The sequence below is a fragment of the Salvia miltiorrhiza genome, chromosome 5 (assembly GCF_028751815.1).
Source record: "Salvia miltiorrhiza cultivar Shanhuang (shh) chromosome 5, IMPLAD_Smil_shh, whole genome shotgun sequence".
In the NCBI taxonomy this organism is placed as follows: Eukaryota; Viridiplantae; Streptophyta; class Magnoliopsida; order Lamiales; family Lamiaceae; genus Salvia; species Salvia miltiorrhiza.
This window is the reverse complement of record NC_080391.1, coordinates 8921622-8940908: the sequence shown is the minus strand read 5'-3', so window position 1 is coordinate 8940908 and position 19287 is coordinate 8921622. Positions and strand designations below refer to the sequence as shown.

The following is a 19287-nucleotide window of genomic DNA, read 5'->3' as shown; positions in this document are numbered from 1 at the left end:
TTAGTCACAAGTGTCTGAAAACAATGATATGATTAATTATGAAAAGATACATTTGTGCCTATATTCAAGAAATCCATGTACATGACAAGACAAGCTTTGTTCTAGTAACACGCACGTACGGAACACGCGCTTCGAAGTAGGTCATGGAAATTGTTCTTCGATTTTACAGTTTCGTAGCCATCTTCCCATTCTCAACAATCAACATGCTTCCCTTGTCCGTATTGGTGGCATTCGCGAAATTCAGACAAAATGAAACCCAGATTCAAATGAAATAAACGGCTGGGCCCCAAGCCCCCGTTACGCAATGAAATCGTTATATATACGACCGCAGCCATCGCAGTTGAGTTCTGTGTACATGCTCAATTATTATTTTACTTACGTATCCACATTTTTACATTTAATTATCAATTTTTCTTTATTTTTTTTCTTTTTTATTCTTCTTTTTTTCTTTTCCTCTTTCCGGCCGCCGGTTAACCAAGGTGCCGGCAGCCAGTGCTCCATTACTACACAATTTACTCTTACAGACACAGATTTATTAGGATTCCGGCGAACAGCTGGCCGGGAATATCCAAACTTTTTGTTTTCTTTGTAGGCAATTAATGGCCAAGGGTCGGAAACTGAGCAGCAGCCGCAGCGAACGCTTTTTAGGAAGTTTCGGTGGGCAGGCGGCGGCGAGCTCTGCATCCGAGCTGAGAGAAGAAGACATCTGGTCGGTCGCCGATGACGCCGTCAACGGCGATGATCGCTACGCAAACGGAGACTGGGGCTCACGCGCGTCCGCCGACAGCAGTAGAAGCTTCGGCGGTTACAGGGGCCGCCGGCCCTCGCAGCGGTCCGACCACAACCAAGTCGGCGGCTTATCACTAGCCTTCGATGAGCCCAGCAGCACCGCGTCGCAGAGGATCATCCACCAGTTCCGGCCGCAGGAGGGCGTGGCGGGATCGCCACGTGGGCGCAATATGGCCACGTCGGCACCCGTGAACGTGCCCGACTGGTCAAAGATTTACCGAGTGGACTCGGTGGAGTCGTTGCATGACTCGGACGACGGCTTGGACGACGCGGAGCTGGTTCCCCCACACGAGTATCTGGCGCGTGAGTACGCACGCAGCCGCAATTCGGTGTTTGAGGGAGTGGGGCGGACGCTGAAGGGGCGCGATATGAGCAGGGTCCGAGACGCGGTGTGGAGCCAGACCGGCTTCGATGGCTAATTATGAGCCAGGTTGGAAGCATATATGTTGATATCGTCACTACTGAGTATTATTGTTTCTTCTTCTTTTTTGATAATTTGGATTTTTGTGAATGGGTAATGGGTAATGAGTGAGACCAAGTGAGTGAAGTTGGAGGCCGTTGGGCCCTAATCACATAAAAAGAATATTGGTTTAATTCTCAGTGTTGTATTGCTCTACTAAAATTAAGTAAGTGGTCATTTTGCATCTGCGCTCTTCAGATTTTCAAGTGTATCAGTATCAATCATAAAATGTAACACGAGATTCATTATTTATTATTTAGTAGTATGTCTTAACTTATAATGGTGAAATATGAGACGGTCAATCTTATGGGATTTGAACAATGGTGAGACTTATGGAATTGTCGTTTACTAGCACAACACGAGAACCAAACACTGAAACAAAACTTGAAGAACAATAATTTCCATGACTCTCAAAATCATGGCATTTTTCATCCAGAAAGCCTTGAGACACGATCAAATGTCGAAACCGAAAAACTTGTGAAATTGGAACCGCAAAAACAATAGTTGAGTTACTGGAACTTTTTTTGTTTTTTGTTTTGTTTTCTTTGAAGGAGTTACTGGAACGTTATTGGAGCAGGAAATGTGGTTAAATTTGGGCCTGCTCTACTCGTGCCATATCTGTTTGGGAAAGTGACAATTCTCTACTTATTTACTGGTACAGATTTTGGTGCACTATGTACCCCTATGTTGTGACCAGAGCCATCACCTTTACTACACTTTTTTTTGGTTAAGTGTAGTATATGACTCGAATGTTAGAGTTATTTATAAAAATAATTACTTTAAAAAAAATATAAAAAATAGTATAAATTTTGAAGTTATTTGTAAAAATTGTATGAACTTTAAAAAATACGAAAAAAAACAGCCAAACCTTTGGAATCGTTTGTAAAAATTGTCCAAACTTTAGAGTTATTTGTAAACATGATCAGAATTTTAAAAAATAAACATGAACTTTTAAAGTTATTTGTACAAAATAGCTCAAATTTAAAAAAAATCCAAAAAGAAGACTTGAACTTTCATAAAAAAAAAGTAATATCGCTTTAAACCTCAAACTATTTTTAAATTATTAAATTTTTCTTCTCTGTCAATGCGAGATTATGATTTTATAAGCCTGAAGTTTAAAAAATCATTTGTGGTGCTCGTGGCTACTATCAACTATCAAGAATATTTTGCTTAAGAAGAATTATATGTGTAAGATTATATTTTATAGGAGATGAGAATTCTTATATTTTTTACGAATCTTCTAAGTATTTTGAATTTTCACTTGATTTTCACGTCAATTTTGACTCTTTCATGATTTTATAGTTCGAGTTCAAAAGTGTAAACCCATGTCATTTTTACAACTTTTGTGAAAGTCCAAGTTATTTTTTGTACTTTTTTTTAAAGTTACTTCAAAGTTCAGAATATTTTATGTATTTTTTTTATTAAAGTTCATGTCATTTTTACAAATGACTCCAAATTTAAAACCATTTTTCAATATTTTTAAAATACGATCTATTTTTACAAATAAATTCAAATTTCATTTTTTTTTTAAGTTTGAGCCGCTTTACAAATGACTTTAAATTTCGAACCATAAGCTACAATTAACCCCTTTTTTCCAACTAATTCAATGCAATTCTTCTGCTACACAAATCGTATGCTATACGTGGAATAATAAATTAATTGGTAAATATTTGATTTTGTCTGAAAGTATTAGCGTTTTAACAAAAATGTCCCACATTTAGGATAAGTGCATAAAAATTCTTATCCAATCAATTTTCGATTATTTGTGTCAAAAAAAATATTTTAGCGCCTGAGTGTTGACGTGGAACACTGAGAATCTAAATTGGCAAGTTACATGAAAATTAAGTTCGATAAAAAAGAAAAAGAAAACAATCATGTAATCAAAATGGTGTTTCATGAAACCAACACCTAAACTACGGGGTGAAAAGCATAAACTATACCTAGTAAAGTTTGATCGAAAAGAGTGAAGTGACGATCGGAGGATTGAGCACGAGAGCAAAATATGACTGTTGTATTCAAAAGCAAATGATAGCGTGATTACAAGGTACAAATGCGCGACCTATTTATAGAGTACAGAGAAGGGTAAAATGGTAAAATTGGTGTAGGCGCATGTATTTGGCGTGGTCGAAGGGTATATCCGAAATTTCATCTTTACGCGGGAAGTCTTCCGCATTTCTGGCGATCCCTCTGATGGAGGTGACTTCTCTGTCGTGAAGGACTTCTCTGGTGTGGGAGACTTCTCTGGTGTAGAGGACTTCTCTGGTGTGGAAGACTTCTCTGCCGATGATGATTTCTCTGACAAAAGCCATTCCTCTAGTGGATGAGTTGTCTCTGATGGATGAAATCCCTCTGGTAAGAATGATCCTTTTGACCAGTATGATTCTTCTAGTGAAGATGATTCCTCTGATTTGTATCCTTTCTCTATTCTACACATATTACTCCTCATCAACCACTCCCCCCTCTGGTCTGGTTGAACCGGGTATTCTTCGTGTTCAACCATTGCAGTATTGTTAAAGCTGGTGTTATGATGTTCTCCCTGATCCCTGCAAATCCTGAAAACACGAAAACCTTAATACTATAAGAAAGCAAAGATAAACCCTATAAATTATTCTCCAGTGTTTTTGTTACTCCCACCCCCTGGTCTGGCTAGTTCACTCTGGATTAGTGCAACTAGTCAGAGGACTCGCCCGCATGGGTGACGTCACCCGCATTAAATGCCTGTCAAAGCTACAGTGCTTTTCCCGTACCCCGAGGTTATCTTTTTAACCTTTGCGTCCTTTCGTCTTTCCTTAGGGATTTTTAGCCGTCGATTTATTTCCGTATGCCACGTGTCGTTCATCCCGCATGTTGGTAGTTGCCCGCCTATACTTTTACTTAGTTGATTCGAACTCCCGTTTTTTCACTATTTTTCTTCTCCGGTTTTCTCAAATTCCTCTATCTGCAAATTCCGGCGATTCTCCCTCCTGTTCCGGCGTACCTTCAGCGACCCTTCCGCTCCGGTATTTACAATCAAACTATATTTGACCTAGGTAATTTGCATACCCTCCTCTCCCAATTCTTGTGATTAGTTGTAGCGTAGTGGTGTAATTATTTGGTGCTCTGACTGAGCGTGCTAAAAAACCCTAGGATTTGTATTTCTGATAATGGCTTCCACTTCCGCTCCTCAACCCTCGCGTTCACCCTCTCCTTCTACCCGAACTTCTTCATCTTCCTCTCCCCAACTCCAGGATCTTGATAACCTCCCTTCCCCCTCTGCTTCTTATGACTCCCAAACTGTCCCCAGTTCTTCTCAGCCTAAGAAAAGGGGTAAGAAGACTCCCCTACCCCCAAAGCGTATTCCTGAATCCCTCCTAGGCGTCGCGGCGGTTGAGAGATTGGCACGTAAATGTCGTCACCCCGAAGGTTTAAAATTCGAGGCCTTCTCTAAAGATTCAACACCTCCCGAGAGCCTTCGCCACCCTAGGGTAATAGCCATCTGGCAAGCCCAAATAGACGCTGGCCTAAGGCTTCCTCCTCCTACCTTTCTGGTTGATGTCTGCAACCATTTTCGTATCCCTTTTTTCCAAGTCGCTCCATCTGCCATCCGAAGACTATACGCCTTCCATATCCTTTGCCGAGCCCACGGTGTTAAGGACACCGCCAAACTGTTCTGTCAAACTCAATCTCTTCGCATGCAGGGCAATCCTTTGTATAGCTTTGCGTGTCTTCGAAGATTTCCCACTTCTTTCCTTTCCTCTCTAAATTCTTCTGATGGCGGCTTTTTGAGCTATTATTGTTATGTGCGCACCCTGTTCGGCACCTGGCGCGATTATCATGTCCGGGAACTAGAGTGGCACAATCCCCGGACTAGTTATAGACCAGCCTCCCCAGAAGCTCCCTCTGCCTTTGACTTGGATGTCATAGCCCGTCTGAATGCTATGAACAAAGTTCAACCCTTAGACTGTAAATACCTTGCTGAGAATAATTCGGCTCTGGCATACAATGGCCTGTTTCCCCTATATCCCCAGAAATCAATAGGTAAATAATATGAATTAGAAAATATATTAACTTTTGTTACCCTGATTTTAAAGATGTGGAATTTTGATTTGCAGACATGTCTTGGAGAAAGAAGTGCGGGGACAATCTGCCCGCTATTGCTTCTCCTGTTCCCAGCGGAAAGCATGGCTCGGGGGATTCTGCTTCCCGAACTGCTCCTTCAGAACAACCAGCTGGGGCCGAGCTGGTCATCATTCCCCCGGTGGTAGAGGTCCCAGAGGGGAATGTGGAAGTCTCCCGCCCCTTTGATGTAGAGGAGGTTGATGCAGGCGTCCCAGTACTGATGGTGCATCTGGCACCTGTGAAGGGGATATCCAGATTGTGGATATTACTGATGAAGTTCCTTCCCCTGACTCGGTCCCCGGTATCACCCTGACTGAACTTTCGAAGAAAAGAAAGAGGGGTTCCCTGATCTCCGTGGGGGAGAAGGAGAAACAGGAAGGCCTGAAGAAGGCCGGTCAGTCCAAGGAGCCAGCGAAGAAGTCCACTGGTGGTTCGAGGGTCCTCCCTTCCGCCGGGGGAAAGGGTAAGGAACTAGCGAAGAAGTCTGCCAGTGGATTGAAGACCCTCCCTTCTGCAGGTGGAAAAGGCAAGGGCAAAGCTGTGGCCTCTGCTGAAGAACCAGAGGATGTTGTTCCTGGGCCGATTTCGAGTCTGTCGGGGCAGGCGTTAATCGATGCCTTGATAGCTCGTGTCCACTCCAAGGACCAGGAGAAAGTGGAGAAGCTAACCCGGGGGGTTTTAGTTACTCAGTTGTGCCAGTTGGCTCTTCAGGTACCTTGCTTTTTATACTTTTTATCCTAGTAAAAACGAAATTACTAACCTCTTTATTGTTCTGTCGGAATCCTTTTTGTTTTCTTGCAAGTGGAGGCTCGGATGTGGGGAGCAGTTAAGTGCATTCATGACTATGATATGTCAGAAAAAGAGAGAGAGAGGGAGCAGGCGGACATCGCCAAGCGTGATGATGATGTCGCTGGGGTGGTGGCACGTCTGAGTAAGGCTGAAGCAGAGATTGCTGAGTTGAAGGCTCAGCTGGCCCAAGCAGAGGTGGAGAAGTCTTCCCTGGTTTCTGAACTAACAAGGACAACCAAGGAAGGTCATGAGAACCTAGCTAGGTTCAAGGCGGGATATGAAGAAGCCTACAAGGCGACTCGGCGTGATTGGAAGAAGACGCTCGTGGAAGCGCAGAATCGTGCCTATGTCCTGGGGGCGCGAGATCAACGCCTGGAGTATTTCTTGTCTCCGCAGGGTCAACACTTTCTGGGGTTGATGCTGGAAGGCATCTTGGCGGCCTTCAAGCGGACTCAAGAATACCTGGAGGATTTCGGACCCCTCTTTGCCTATGTGATACAGCAGTCCGCCTCCAAGGCGTTAGAGATGGCGGGGGCGACCTCGGAGCAGCTCGCTACCCTGGATTTGCATGCCCTGATGGATAACCTCAATGATGAAGAAATAAATAAGCTGATGGGGATCCCTGCGGATTCTCCGAAGAAACCAGAATGGTGGTATCCAGTGCTGGAGAAGGCCATTCCCTATTTCGCCTTTGGGGTTGGGTCTGCTTCAGTGCCCTCCGCTCCGTTGTATGCGCCTGCTTTCTCTGCCTCCCTGGCGGGCTTTGTGAACCGGCTGCGGGATCCCACCAACAAAAGTACCCGAAGTTTTTCCCAGTATGGTGTGGTGCCCCCTCTGCCCTCTGATTTGGCGGCCTCCGTTTCTGAAGATTCCGCTTCCTCCTCCTCTGCCATGGATCAGCTTTTCTCCCTGTATCGAGATGAGAAAACGTTTGTACAAGAAGCTGTGAAATTGCTGGACTTGGGAGTCCGTCTTCCCGAGGTAAAGGAAGCTGGCATGCTGCCAGTGTTTACAGGGGGAACCTCTGCTAGCCAGATCCCTGCCAGTGGTGTTCCTCCTCCAGTATCCTCTGCCTCTGCTCCTACTTCCTCTACTTCCCCTGAAGATGCCTCCATCCCTCCTGCCTAATTTGATAACAATTTCTGTAACTCTTTATTTTGTATAGACTGAATACTTACCTCCGATTTTTGGTGTACATCTGTGCCTCCTTGGCGCGTTTTTATGAAACTTCTTTTCCGTTTATGTCGCTTTTTTCCCTTTGTTCTTTGTGTTGTTTTTTGTTGCTTGTTCATGCTGAGTTTATATTCTTGCATCTCCTCTGCTGATTTGATTTGATTTTGATGACCCTTCTTAGCGAGGGTTCTGATGACTCCTCTGTCGAGGGCTCTGATGACTCCTCTGGTGAGGATTCTGATGACTCATCTGGCGAGGATTTTGATGACTCCTCTGGCGAGGATTTTGATGACTCCTCTGGCGAGGATTTTGATGATTCCTCTAGCGAGGATTTTGATGACTCCTCTGACGAGGATTTTGATGACTCCTCTGGCGAGGATTTGGTTGGCTTCTCTGCCAGAGATTTTGCCGCCTCCTCTTACGAGGATTTGGTTAACTTCTCTGCCAGAGATTTCGTAATTGCTTTTCATCCAAGTGCTCCTTTGCTGCTTCCCACCTAAGCTGCTTCCTATCCGAGCTACTTCCCGTCCCAGCTTGAGCACTCTGCGCGGAGCATGGAGGACCCGGGGGGTACAACCAAGTTTTGCGGCTTACGATTAAATAGTAACCCTCTGCGCGGAGCATGGAGGACCCGGGGGGTGCAACCAACTTTCGCGGCTTACGATTAAATAGTAACCCTCTGCGCGGAGCATGGAAGACCCTGATGGCACGACCAACTTTCGCGGCTTACGATTAAATAGTAACCCTCTGCGCGGAGCATGGAGGACCCGGGGGGTGCAACCAACTTACGCGGCTTACGATTAAATAGTAACCCTCTGCGCGGAGCATGGAAGGCCCTGATGGCACGACCAACTTTCGCGGCTTACGATTAAATAGTAACCCTCTGCGCGGAGCATGGAAGGCCCTGATGGCACGACCAACTTTCGCGGCTTACGATTAAATAGTAACCCCCTGCACGGAGCATGGAAGGCCCGGATGGCACGACCAACTTTCGCGGCTTACGATTAAATAGTAACCCTCTCCGCGGAGCATGGAAGGCCCGGATGGCACGACCAACTTTCGCGGCTTACGATTAAATAGTAACCCTCTGCGCGGAGCATGGAAGGCCCGGATGGCACGACCAACTTTTGCGGCTTACGATTAAATAGTAACCCTCTGCGCGGAGCATGGAAGGCCCGGATGGCATGACCAACTTTCGCGGCTTACGATTAAATAGTAACCCTCTGCGCGGAGCATGGAAGGCCCTGATGGCACGATCAACTTTCGCGGCTTACGATTAAATAGTAACCCTCTGCGCGGAGCATGGAAGGCCCGGATGGCACGACCAACTTTCGCGGCTTACGATTAAATAGTAACCCTCTGCGCGGAGCATGGAAGGCCCTGATGGCACGACCAACTTTCGCGGCTTACGATTAAATAGTAACCCTCTGCGCGGAGCATGGAAGGCCCTGATGGCACGACCAACTTTCGCGGCTTACGATTAAATAGTAACCCCCTGCACGGAGCATGGAAAACCCGGGGGGTGCGACCAACTTCCGTGGCTTACGGTTAAATGCAACCTCTGCACGGAGCATGGAGGACCCAGGGGGGGTACAACCAACTTTCGTGGCTTACGATTATGTGCAATCTCTGCGCGGAGCATGGAAGGCCCGGATGGCACGACCAACTTTTGCGGCTTACGATTAAGTAGTAACCTTCCCTCTGTGCTGCAGGAGCGTGATTCCTCTGCGTTGCTGGAGCGTGATTCCTCTGCTCTGCGGGAGCGTGATTCCTCTGCGCTGCGGGAGCGTGATTCCTCTGCTTTCCTTGAGAAGAAATTTTAGAATTTAAAAATTGGGACCTACGGGTATACACCCTACTCCCCCCTCTAGTGACATGTGCAATACTCTGTTATGAACATGTTGGCCCAATTACTTCTTGTTCCACCACCGGCCCATAGACTCGCGTGAGCCCATTACTCCTTGGCCCCTTTCTTAGGCCCAATACCGTCTCTATATATACCCCTCCATCCTTCATGACCTAGCTCAGAATCCCTTATTTTCTTTCCGCCGCCCCCAACTGCTCTCCTCTCAAACCCTAGATCTCCCGTCTTTTTGGCTTAAAATGCCTTCTTATCTTGGTTGTAACGCCCTCAGTCGGGGGAGTGAGTCCTTTTGCGAAAGTACGCCGGCGCCCGTTGGTGACTGAAAAAACAGGACTCCCGCCCGCCTGAGGGTTTTATCTCCAAGATTCTTACAGGAAGCTCCCTCGTTGCCTTCTTCCGACTTCCTCTCAGACCCTAGATCTTCCTTCCCTTGCCTCTCCTTTCCTGTATCTTTCCCCATCTTGGTTGTAAAGCTCTCAATCGGGGGAGCGAGTCCTGTTAAGAGGTTGTATACTGAAAAGACAGGACTCTCCCCCGCTTGAGAGTTTTATCTCCAGGGTTCCTGAAGAAAGTTTCCCCCCTGAACCGTTCTTAGCTTGGTTGTAAGGCACTCAAGTAAGGGAAGTTCCCCTCAGAACATTCGCATCCTTGAAGGTTTTGCTTTTCCCTCTGTGCTTCCGGCGCAGGCCTCTAGCTTTGTGGTTGTAAAGAGTGGACTTCCCCTACTTGAGAGCATTATTACCGGTTTCCCGAGATCTGGACGTTGGTTGGTCTTTTCCTCTGTATTCTTTCTTTTTGGCATTTTGACTTGTTGTTTTTCTTGATATCCTGCAGGTGTGGGGTAGATTCGGGGTGGATCTGAGGTAGATCTGGCGTGAGTATCCCCCGATGGAGGAAAAAAGCTTGAAGTGTTGACATATAGAGGCGAAGTCGTCAGCTCTTGATGTTTTGCTTTCCCTTTGACCTGCTAAGAAGCAGTTTTTGTATTTGTTTCTCCCTTATCCTGCTAAGAAGCAGTTTGTATTTTGAATTTGAAAATTGGGAATTACGGGTATCCACCCTACTCCCCCCTCTGGTGACATGTGCAATGCTCTGCATGAACATGTTAAATAGCATATGTAATGTAAGAAAGCAATGATTGAAATAAACAAACGCAACACCAGGGAATTCCCTAGAACCACATATCTGTTTTATTGATATCATGGCCCCGGACCTCGTTAAAACCCCTGTGGGGAAAAAGAGTATCCGGCCTACAAGTGATTACTCCTGCTAAGTAGCAGTTATACATAGAACTTTTTGAGTATGTTTATATTCCATGGCCTGGGGAGAGCTCTGCCGTCTGAATTCGATAATGTGTACGCTCCGCCGCCCAAGACCTCTGTAACGATAAATGGTCCTTCCCAATTTGCTTCAAACTTGCTCACTGCCTTTAATGCGTCTGCTCTTTTCAATACTAGATCGCCCTTGACCAGCTTTCTTGCTCTGACCCTTTTGTCGTACCCTGCTTTGATGACACTTTTATATTTTGCTGCTCTGATTTGCGCTTCTTCCCGCTGTGCTTCCGCCAAGTCGAGCTCAGTTCTTCGAAGGTCGGCGTTATGCTCTGTATCATAAGTGATGATGCAGTATGATTCCAGTCTGGCCTCCGCTGGGATCACTGCATTGGACCCATAGACCAGCGTGAAAGGTGCCTCGCCTGTGGCCGTCTTTGGGCTAGTTCGGTAGGCCCAAAGAACGGTGTCCAACTCCTCCACCCATTTCCCTCGACTCTGGTTCAGCCTCTTTTTAATCCCTTCACAGATTGTTCTGTTGGCTAACTCTACTTGGCCATTTGCTTGTGGATGAGCCACTGAGACGAAGCGCTGAGTGATGTCCATTCGATCACAGAAATCTGCTATCCTCTGCCCTGTAAACTGAGTCCCATTGTCAGACACAATGATTCTCGGTACACCGAATCTGCAACAAATGTTCCTCCAAATGAAACGTTCCATTGTCACTTCATCTATCTTGCCCACAGCCTCAGCCTCAATCCATTTAGAAAAATAATCTACTGCAACGATAAGAAAGCATTTTCCCCCCGGTGCTGTGGGCAACTTTCCGACTATATCAATGCCCCATTTGTCAAACGGGCATGCCGCGTACATGACACCCATAGGCTCCCCTGGTACGTTGATTCGCCCGGCGTGTCTCTGGCAAGCTTCGCACTTGCGGACGAACTCTCTGGCTTCCTTATTGATGTGAGGCCAATAGAACCCGGCCCGGATAATTTTACGTACAAGATCCCGAAATCCCGTATGCCCACCACAGCAACCTGCATGAATTTCTTTCAGAGCAAAATTAGCCTCTTCTGGAGATAAGCATTTTAGTAAAGGCTGAGTAAAAGATCGTTTGAAGAGTTGATCGTTGATTAAGCAGTAATTCTCATAGCGAGCCCTCTGATTTGATTCTCTGCTTAGCCGTTCCCCTGTCTTCAGAAAGTGTATGATCGGAGCCCGCCAATCGTCCCTGATCTCTACCGAGAAAACCTGCGAAATCTCCATCTCTCTGGTATCATAGAGTAAAATAATTTCATCATTCCAAGTTTGCTCCACTGCACTAGCCATGCGCGCCAATAAGTCCGCTTTCGTATTTTTCTCTCTGGCAATCTGCTCGATCCTGAATTCCATAAACTTTTCTTTCATTTCACTGATTTTGGAATGGTACGCCCTCATCCGCTGGTCCTTGATACTATAAGTCCCTGAAAACTGTTGGGCAACCAACTGGGAATCTGTCTTTATGGTGACACACTCGGCTTTGAGCTCAGACAAGATGTGAGCCCCTCTGACCACAGCCTCATATTCCGCTTCATTGTTGGACAACCGACAGGTGAATTTGATGGCGAACTGGTATGTCCCATAACCCGGTGAAGTGATATAAACCCCGATCCCACATCCTTCTTTCGTCACGGATCCGTCCACAAAGGCCACCCAAAACTCTGGTACGGGACGACGAGTTGTTTCTTGTATGAAATCTGCCAATGCTTGCGCTTTGATCGCTGTTCTCGGTTCATACTCTACGTCATACTCCCCTAATTCCACAGCCCATTTAACCATTCTTCCCGACAAATCCGGGCGCCCCAAAACTTGTTTGAAGGGAAGAGATGTGCGTACTATCACTCGGTGTGAGAGGAAATAGGGCCTCAACTTTCTGGCCGTGACCATGACTGCCAGAGCAGCCTTCTCAATCTCTGTGTAATTTTGCTCAGGCCCTTGTATGATTCTGCTAACGAAATAGATAGGCTTCTGATGACTTCCCTCTTCTCTGATAAGCACAGAGCTGATCGCATCTTCTTCCACCGCTATATACAGATACAATGTTTCCCCCGACACCGGCTTGGTCAGAGTCGGCAACTTGGTTAAATAGACTTTAAGATCCTCAAACGCCGCTCTGCATTCCTCTGTCCACAGAAACTTAGTTCCCTTCCTCAATATTTTGAAAAACGGCATGCTGCGCTCTGCCGAGCGTGATATAAATCTGCTCAGAGCAGTGATGCGCCCATTCAGAGTCTGCACTTCTTTGATTCGTCTGGGCGGTGTCATGTCCATAATAGCTTTGACCTTTTCGGCATTAACCTCAATTCCTGCGGGCGTGACCTTATATCCCAAAAACTTCCCTGTTGTGACCCCAAAGGTGCATTTCGCTGGGTTCAGCATAAGCCGATGATCTCTGACCACCGTGAAGATTTCTTCCAGATCAGAAACATGATCCTCTGCCCTGACACTCCGCACAAGCATATCATCCACGTATACTGAAATGTTCTTTGCCAATTGCTCTTTGAAAATTTTCTCCATCGTCCGCTGATATGTAGCTCCCGCATTTTTTAAGCCAAACGGCATACTTCTCCATCCATATACTCCACAACAAACGGCAAATGCTGTTTTGGCAATGTCTCCCTTATTCATCCTGACCTGATGATATCCCTGGTATGCATCCATCATGGACAATAAAGCACACCCTGAAGTGGTATCCACCAGCTGATCGATCCTCGGCAGAGGATAATGGTCCTTTGGGCAAGCAGCATTTAGATCTCTGAAATCCACACACATCCTCCAAGTGTTTGTTTTCTTGGGTACCATCACTGCGTTTGAAATCCACTCCGGGTATTGCACTTCCACGATGTGCCCTGCTTCCAACAATCCGTAGACCTGTTCCCTTATTGCCGTGTCCTTCTCTGCCCCAAAGTTCCTTGTTCTCTGCTTTACCGGCTTCACCTTAGGGTCCACGTTGAGGCAATGCTCTGCCAACTTTCTGTCAATCCCCTTTAAGTCGGTAGTACTGAATGCGAATACGTCTGCATTTCTTCGAAGACACCCAATGAGTTCCTCTCTGACCTGATCACTCATGGCAGACCCAATCTTTGTCTGGAAACCCTCTCTTCCTGGAAATAACTCTATCATGTTGCAGACATCGCTGGTGGACACCAGCGCGGTTTTTTTTGTGCTATCTCTGTCTTTTAATAAATCCGCCAACTCTTGGCGTTCCTCTGCTAAAGCATGCACCTCGCCCATTTTTCCCCTCTTCCGTGTATCTGATCCTTCTGTCATTCTTTCCCTCTTCTGGCCCGATGAGTGTGCAAGCATTTGGACGTGACATGCTTTCGACGCTGTTTGGTCCCCACAAACTTCTCCTACTCTTCCCCCCTCGACTGGGAATTTCATTTTTAAATGGAACATAGAGATCACGGCCCTGAACGCCGTCAAGGCAGGTCGTCCGAGTATGGTATTGTATGCGGGTTTGGGCATGTCTACAACTAAAAATCGTACCATCCTTGCTCTGCTGATATTGGCTGCACTGCCGAGGATCAACGGCAGCTCCACATACCCTAATGGCATAACCATCTCTCCCCCGAACCCAAACAAAGGAGCATTTGTGGGCTCAATGTGCACTTCTATTCCCATGTTTTGGAGGCATTCCTTATATAAAATATTCACGGCGCTCCCAGAATCGACGAAGACACGGTGTACCATGCAGCCTGCTATGTCCGCCGTGATGACCAGCGCATCATCATGCGGGTACATTAATGTACGCATATCCTCTGCTCCTTTGCCGCACCCGTAATTTCCATGACCCCTTTAGGATAATACCTTGTTTTTACTGCTCTGATGACTTGCTTTTTAGCCCGATTTGATGTGGGCGTCCCGTTCTCTCCGCAAATAATGTGCACCTCTCTTCTGTATGGTGGAGGAGGGGCTGGCCTCTCTGCCCCTTCTCTGCGGTTATCCCGGTTGTCATCAGGCCTGCGATCTCTGTTGTTTCCCTGCTCTTGTCGCTGATCCCGATTATTTCTTTGATCCCTCTGATCTCGCTGATCCCTCTGATCCCTCTGATCTCGCTGATCCCTCTGATCAGTCCGCCTCTGGCCCTCATTTCCTCTGTCAATGAACTGGTCGAGATATCCCTAGCGCACCAACAACTCCAGTTGGTGCTTGAGATGTCCGCAATATTTTGTAAGGTGATCGAAGGCATTGTGGTACTCATATAACTTGTTATTGGACCCTTCCTGTGGCGGCCCATTCCGGTAGGTTCCCGGTGCCCGAAAGAACGGTTGGTCTTTTATCAAATGGAAAATTTCCTCTTGTGGCTTATTCAAGGGCGTGTACTCAGTAAACTGCGTAACCTCATTTACAGTGCGTTGTTGAGATGGCATTCCTCCCTGAAGTGGCAATACCCTCGGAGGCAACCCTCTGAATGGGGCCCTATCTTGGTGTCTCTGTCTCTCAGGTGCTTCCTCAGCTTTCTTGACCCTATGCTTATCATTTTCCACCTTTCTCGCCATCTTGGCATCCTCCAACTGCAGGTAACCTGGCAACCTTGCCATAATGTCATCAAAATCCCTTGCTGGTCGGATTTGCAATTCGTCAAAGAAGATCCTCGGCCTGAGTCCTCTGACATAGGCGCAATTTTTTATTTGTGATTCTGCCTCTGGCACTTCCAGAGCAGCGAGGTTAAATCTTGCTGTATACTCCCTCAACGTCTCACCTTGATCCTGTTTGATATCCATCAGTGAAAGGGCCGACTTTCCTACCCTCCGCGAACTCGCAAACTGTCGTAGGAAGCGAGTCTGTAAATCTTCAAAAGAGTAAATAGAATTCGGCGGAAGCGTTCCAAACCACAACTGAGCTGGTCCAGTCAAAGTAGTTGAGAAAATTCGGCACTTGATGCCCTCAGTGTACATGTGCAGCGTCACCAACCCTTCAAACCGATTGAGGTGCACCTCCGGATCGGTAGTGCCATCATAATCCAGTGAGATGGGCTTGTAGCTTCTAGGTAAGGTGTCTGCCAAGATATCGTCAGAGAAAGGACTGCGGTTGTTGATAGGGTGAAACCTTGACGTCTTAGCCCTCTTGTCTTCCTTATATCTTCCCTGCTCCCTTCTATCTCTTGGCACATCTCGGTCATGACGTTTGTGAGCCCGATGCTCTGGCCTGCCAGAGGAAAACTCCAGCTCCCTTTCTTCTCCTCTTTCGGTATACCGTGATTTTTCCAGGCGATGAGACTTCTCTACTCTGTAGGACCGTTCAGATCTCTGTTCCTTGTCTTCCCTCCGGGATTTCTCCCTCAGCGATTTCTCCAGATTTTCAAGCTGATGTTTCAATTGTGATACTTGCTTTTTCAGCCGTGCTTTCTCCTTTGGTCTCTCCTCCTCAAACACCAGGGAGACGGATTGACTGTCAGACTCGTCAACCCGCTCTCTCCTGACCACGCTATTAAGCCTAACACGGCTCCCCTCTGGTATAGCTAACTCTCTGTCAACAGCGTCCCCTTGTCCTTCTCCAGGCATCACTGCCTGTTTGTTGATTGCCAGTATATTTGCCTCCTGAGCAGCGGGAGGTGGGGCCTCAGTGCCCTGCAGGTTGGCTGCTCCCACTGGGTAGCCGCAGTAGGGATGACGGACATCATGGGAGTTCCCAATGCCTGCCGCATGTTGGCGTAGCTGAGCAAGGCCATCATTTGCTCTGCCAGCCCAAAGTTGATCGATCCTCCTCCAGACGCGGGAGCCAGATTCGGCAGATCAGAACCCGGTGTGACCAAAGCAAACCTCTGTGCGCTGACATTCAGCCCTGTTGTCGGCGTGGCTGAGATAGCTTGGAATCCCGGTGGCACTGTGAAAGTAGGATTGCCCTGAAGGCCAGTGAACAACGAGGTAGGCACCTCAGTAGTGACAGCAGCGGAGTCAAACTCCTTCTCCAAGTTTCGGTGAGCATCAGAGGATCCCATGGTACCTGCATATAAACAGAGTGAGAGAAAAATCCCAGCGATGAAAGCATAAATCCCCCATTTACGGATTGAAGTCCCGATATAAGAAATCCAATAAGAAATCCCCGATACCGGTACAGAGACCGTTAAGAAATTCCCCTCAAGGTAACGCTTATGCACTGGGAAATAAACCCAGGGCATAAATCTTAAAGAACAGAACCCGCGTAACGGAGTTTTTCCCCGATGAAACCGCATTGAGAACCGACGGGAAAAAACAGAGCACCAAGAAAACTAAAACAACCATCAAAAGGCTTGTCAGCGCAATTCGTTAGAAATGATAGATAAACAAGAGCTATGTAAGGAAACGAACATCATAACCCAAAATTAACATGATCACATCCTATAGCAACCACAAAGCCTATAAACAACAGGATTACCGCGGCAATCAGCCAAATTAGCAGCATAAGGCAGTATTCAATGCATAAGACGAGAGTTAATCTAAGCAAGCATGAAGGACATCCGTAATTATTCCCTTTAAACGCAAATTATCCACCCCTCAGTAGCACAAAACCCCATTATAACAACAACAAAGCATTAATCGACGTATTAATCGGTGCTAAACTCGTGAATTAACAGCAGAAAGGTCCATGAAAAAAGAGACAAAGTACTAAACAATCTTTCATCAGTGCGAAGCTCCTAATTAACAACCAAACCTCACATCCTCCCAAAAACAAGGTAATACTCAACAGCCCACAAGCATAATTCTAAGATTATCGGAGAAAACATGAAGATCACCCACAACTATTACGTTTATACGTAAAACACCCGTATACTAACAGCATAAACTCAAGATACCGGAGATAAAAGGTCAATCCGCCGTTCATCGATGCAAAACACTAGATCCGTAAGAAGAGAGCACCCAACATAATCAAAACAGAGCCTCACACCCCAATTTTCCCATATAAAACATTAGATCAGTGAAGAAAACATCAATCCTACAAGGAAACCCTTCGTCCGTAAACAATTAACCCCAACAAACGGTAAATAAACGTAGAATTCCCCGATTCATGACTTATGCCCGTCGCCACCTTTCCCCATGCACCAAAAACTAAAATCAACGTAAATCACAGCAGATTAATAGCATATTAACCCAGAAGACGCAATTAACCGATTAAAAACAGCTGGGTGTCCGAATTATCGGCTCGATTGGTGCCAACGCCCGCAAATCCGATTGGAATTTCAGATCTGCGTACGCCGGCGACCGTGATCTCACATCCTAGCTCAGTAGCCTTCCCACAGACGGCGCCAGTTGGTGTTTCATGAAACCAACACCTAAACTACGGGGTGAAAAGCATAAACTATACCTAGTAAAGTTGATCGGAAAGAGTGAAGTGACGATCGGAGGATTGAGCACGAGAGCAAAATATGACTGTTGTATTCAAAAGCAAATGATAGCGTGATTACAAGGTACAAATGCGCGACCTATTTATAGAGTACAGAGAAGGGTAAAATGGTAAAATTGGTGTAGGCGCATGTATTTGGCGTGGTCGAAGGGTATATCCGGAATTTCATCTTTACGCGGGAAGTCTTCCGCGTTTCTGGCGATCCCTCTGATGGAGGTGACTTCTCTGTCGTGAAGGACTTCTCTGGTGTAGAGGACTTCTCTGGTGTGGAAGACTTCTCTGCCGATGATGATTTCTCTGACAAAAGCCATTCCTCTAGTGGATGAGTTGTCTCTGATGGATGAAATCCCTCTGGTAAGAATGATCCTTTTGACCAGTATGATTCTTCTAGTGAAGATGATTCCTCTGATTTGTATCCTTTCTCTATTCTACACATATTACTCCTCATCACAAAACGATGTCATTTTACACAAACACACGCACACACAGACACACATGGGCACATTCATCACCTCTTTCTTCTCCGGCGGAAGCTACCACCACTACGATTACCGCCACCACAAGGGCTCCCTCTTCTAACTCTATGTCTAGACTAAACCTTAGATCCCCAAAAATTATCAGTGCCATCACCACCTACTACTTCTTCTTTAGTGAAGCGACCTCTCTTCTCTATGTTTCTCACATCCACCCACCACTAACACACAACATCCCGCCTTTATCCCTCTTCGGCGACAGCAGTAGCATGCTGCCGCTGCACCTGCCTTGTCTCCCGACTTCAAGTCTCTTTCTTTATTCTCGATCTCCCTCTCTATCTTACCCTCATCTATGAAACCCTAGATCCCCGAATCATCACTGCCTTATCACTCAATTTTCGGTGACCGTTTGTGCCTTCAATTTCGACGAAAGGTCGCCGCCTTCATCCTCTCACGGTCCGAACAACAACAACAACGAACAAAGCTGACATTGCCGTCATCAGAGCGAAACCTCTCCCTGCGCCCTATATTTGGCTCTCGACTCTGACCTCGCCCTCCTATCTCTCCTTTCTATTTTTTTTCGAACATAATTTTTGCATAAATTTTTAATTTGGATTTCTGATGTTCCACGTCAACACTCAGGGTACCTTTATGCACAATAATCGAAAGTTGATATGATGGGTACTTTTATGCACTTATCTTAAAGTTATGACATTTTTGTTAAAACGCTATACATTGGAACAAAATCAAATATCTATTCTAAATTAATTTGAATTTTTCCTAAATTAATTTTAATTCACTCACAATTATGTCTAATTATATTATGTATCATGTATGTAGATGTTATTTACATTTAACTTCTATAAATATATATTTATACAGAAACTAACAAACGGTAGGAGTCACAGCCCATACAATTTATTGAATTTAAGCATATATATAGAATCTCTTCGTCCCAGAATGGGGGAAAACCACACAAAAATTGAAAAAGAGGTTGAACTA

The 19287-nt window shown here is 46.1% G+C and overlaps 1 protein-coding gene across 1 annotated transcript; it reads left to right on the top strand.

Annotated features, from left to right (window-relative positions):
* Positions 1 to 35: 35 nt before the first annotated feature.
* Positions 36 to 1433, top strand: LOC130985769 (protein S40-5-like). The gene has a single exon (XM_057908889.1). The coding sequence runs from the start codon at positions 600 to 602 to the stop codon at positions 1206 to 1208; it is 609 nt and encodes a 202-aa protein (XP_057764872.1). The 5' UTR covers positions 36 to 599; the 3' UTR covers positions 1209 to 1433.
* The last annotated feature ends 17854 nt before the right edge of the window (positions 1434 to 19287 follow it).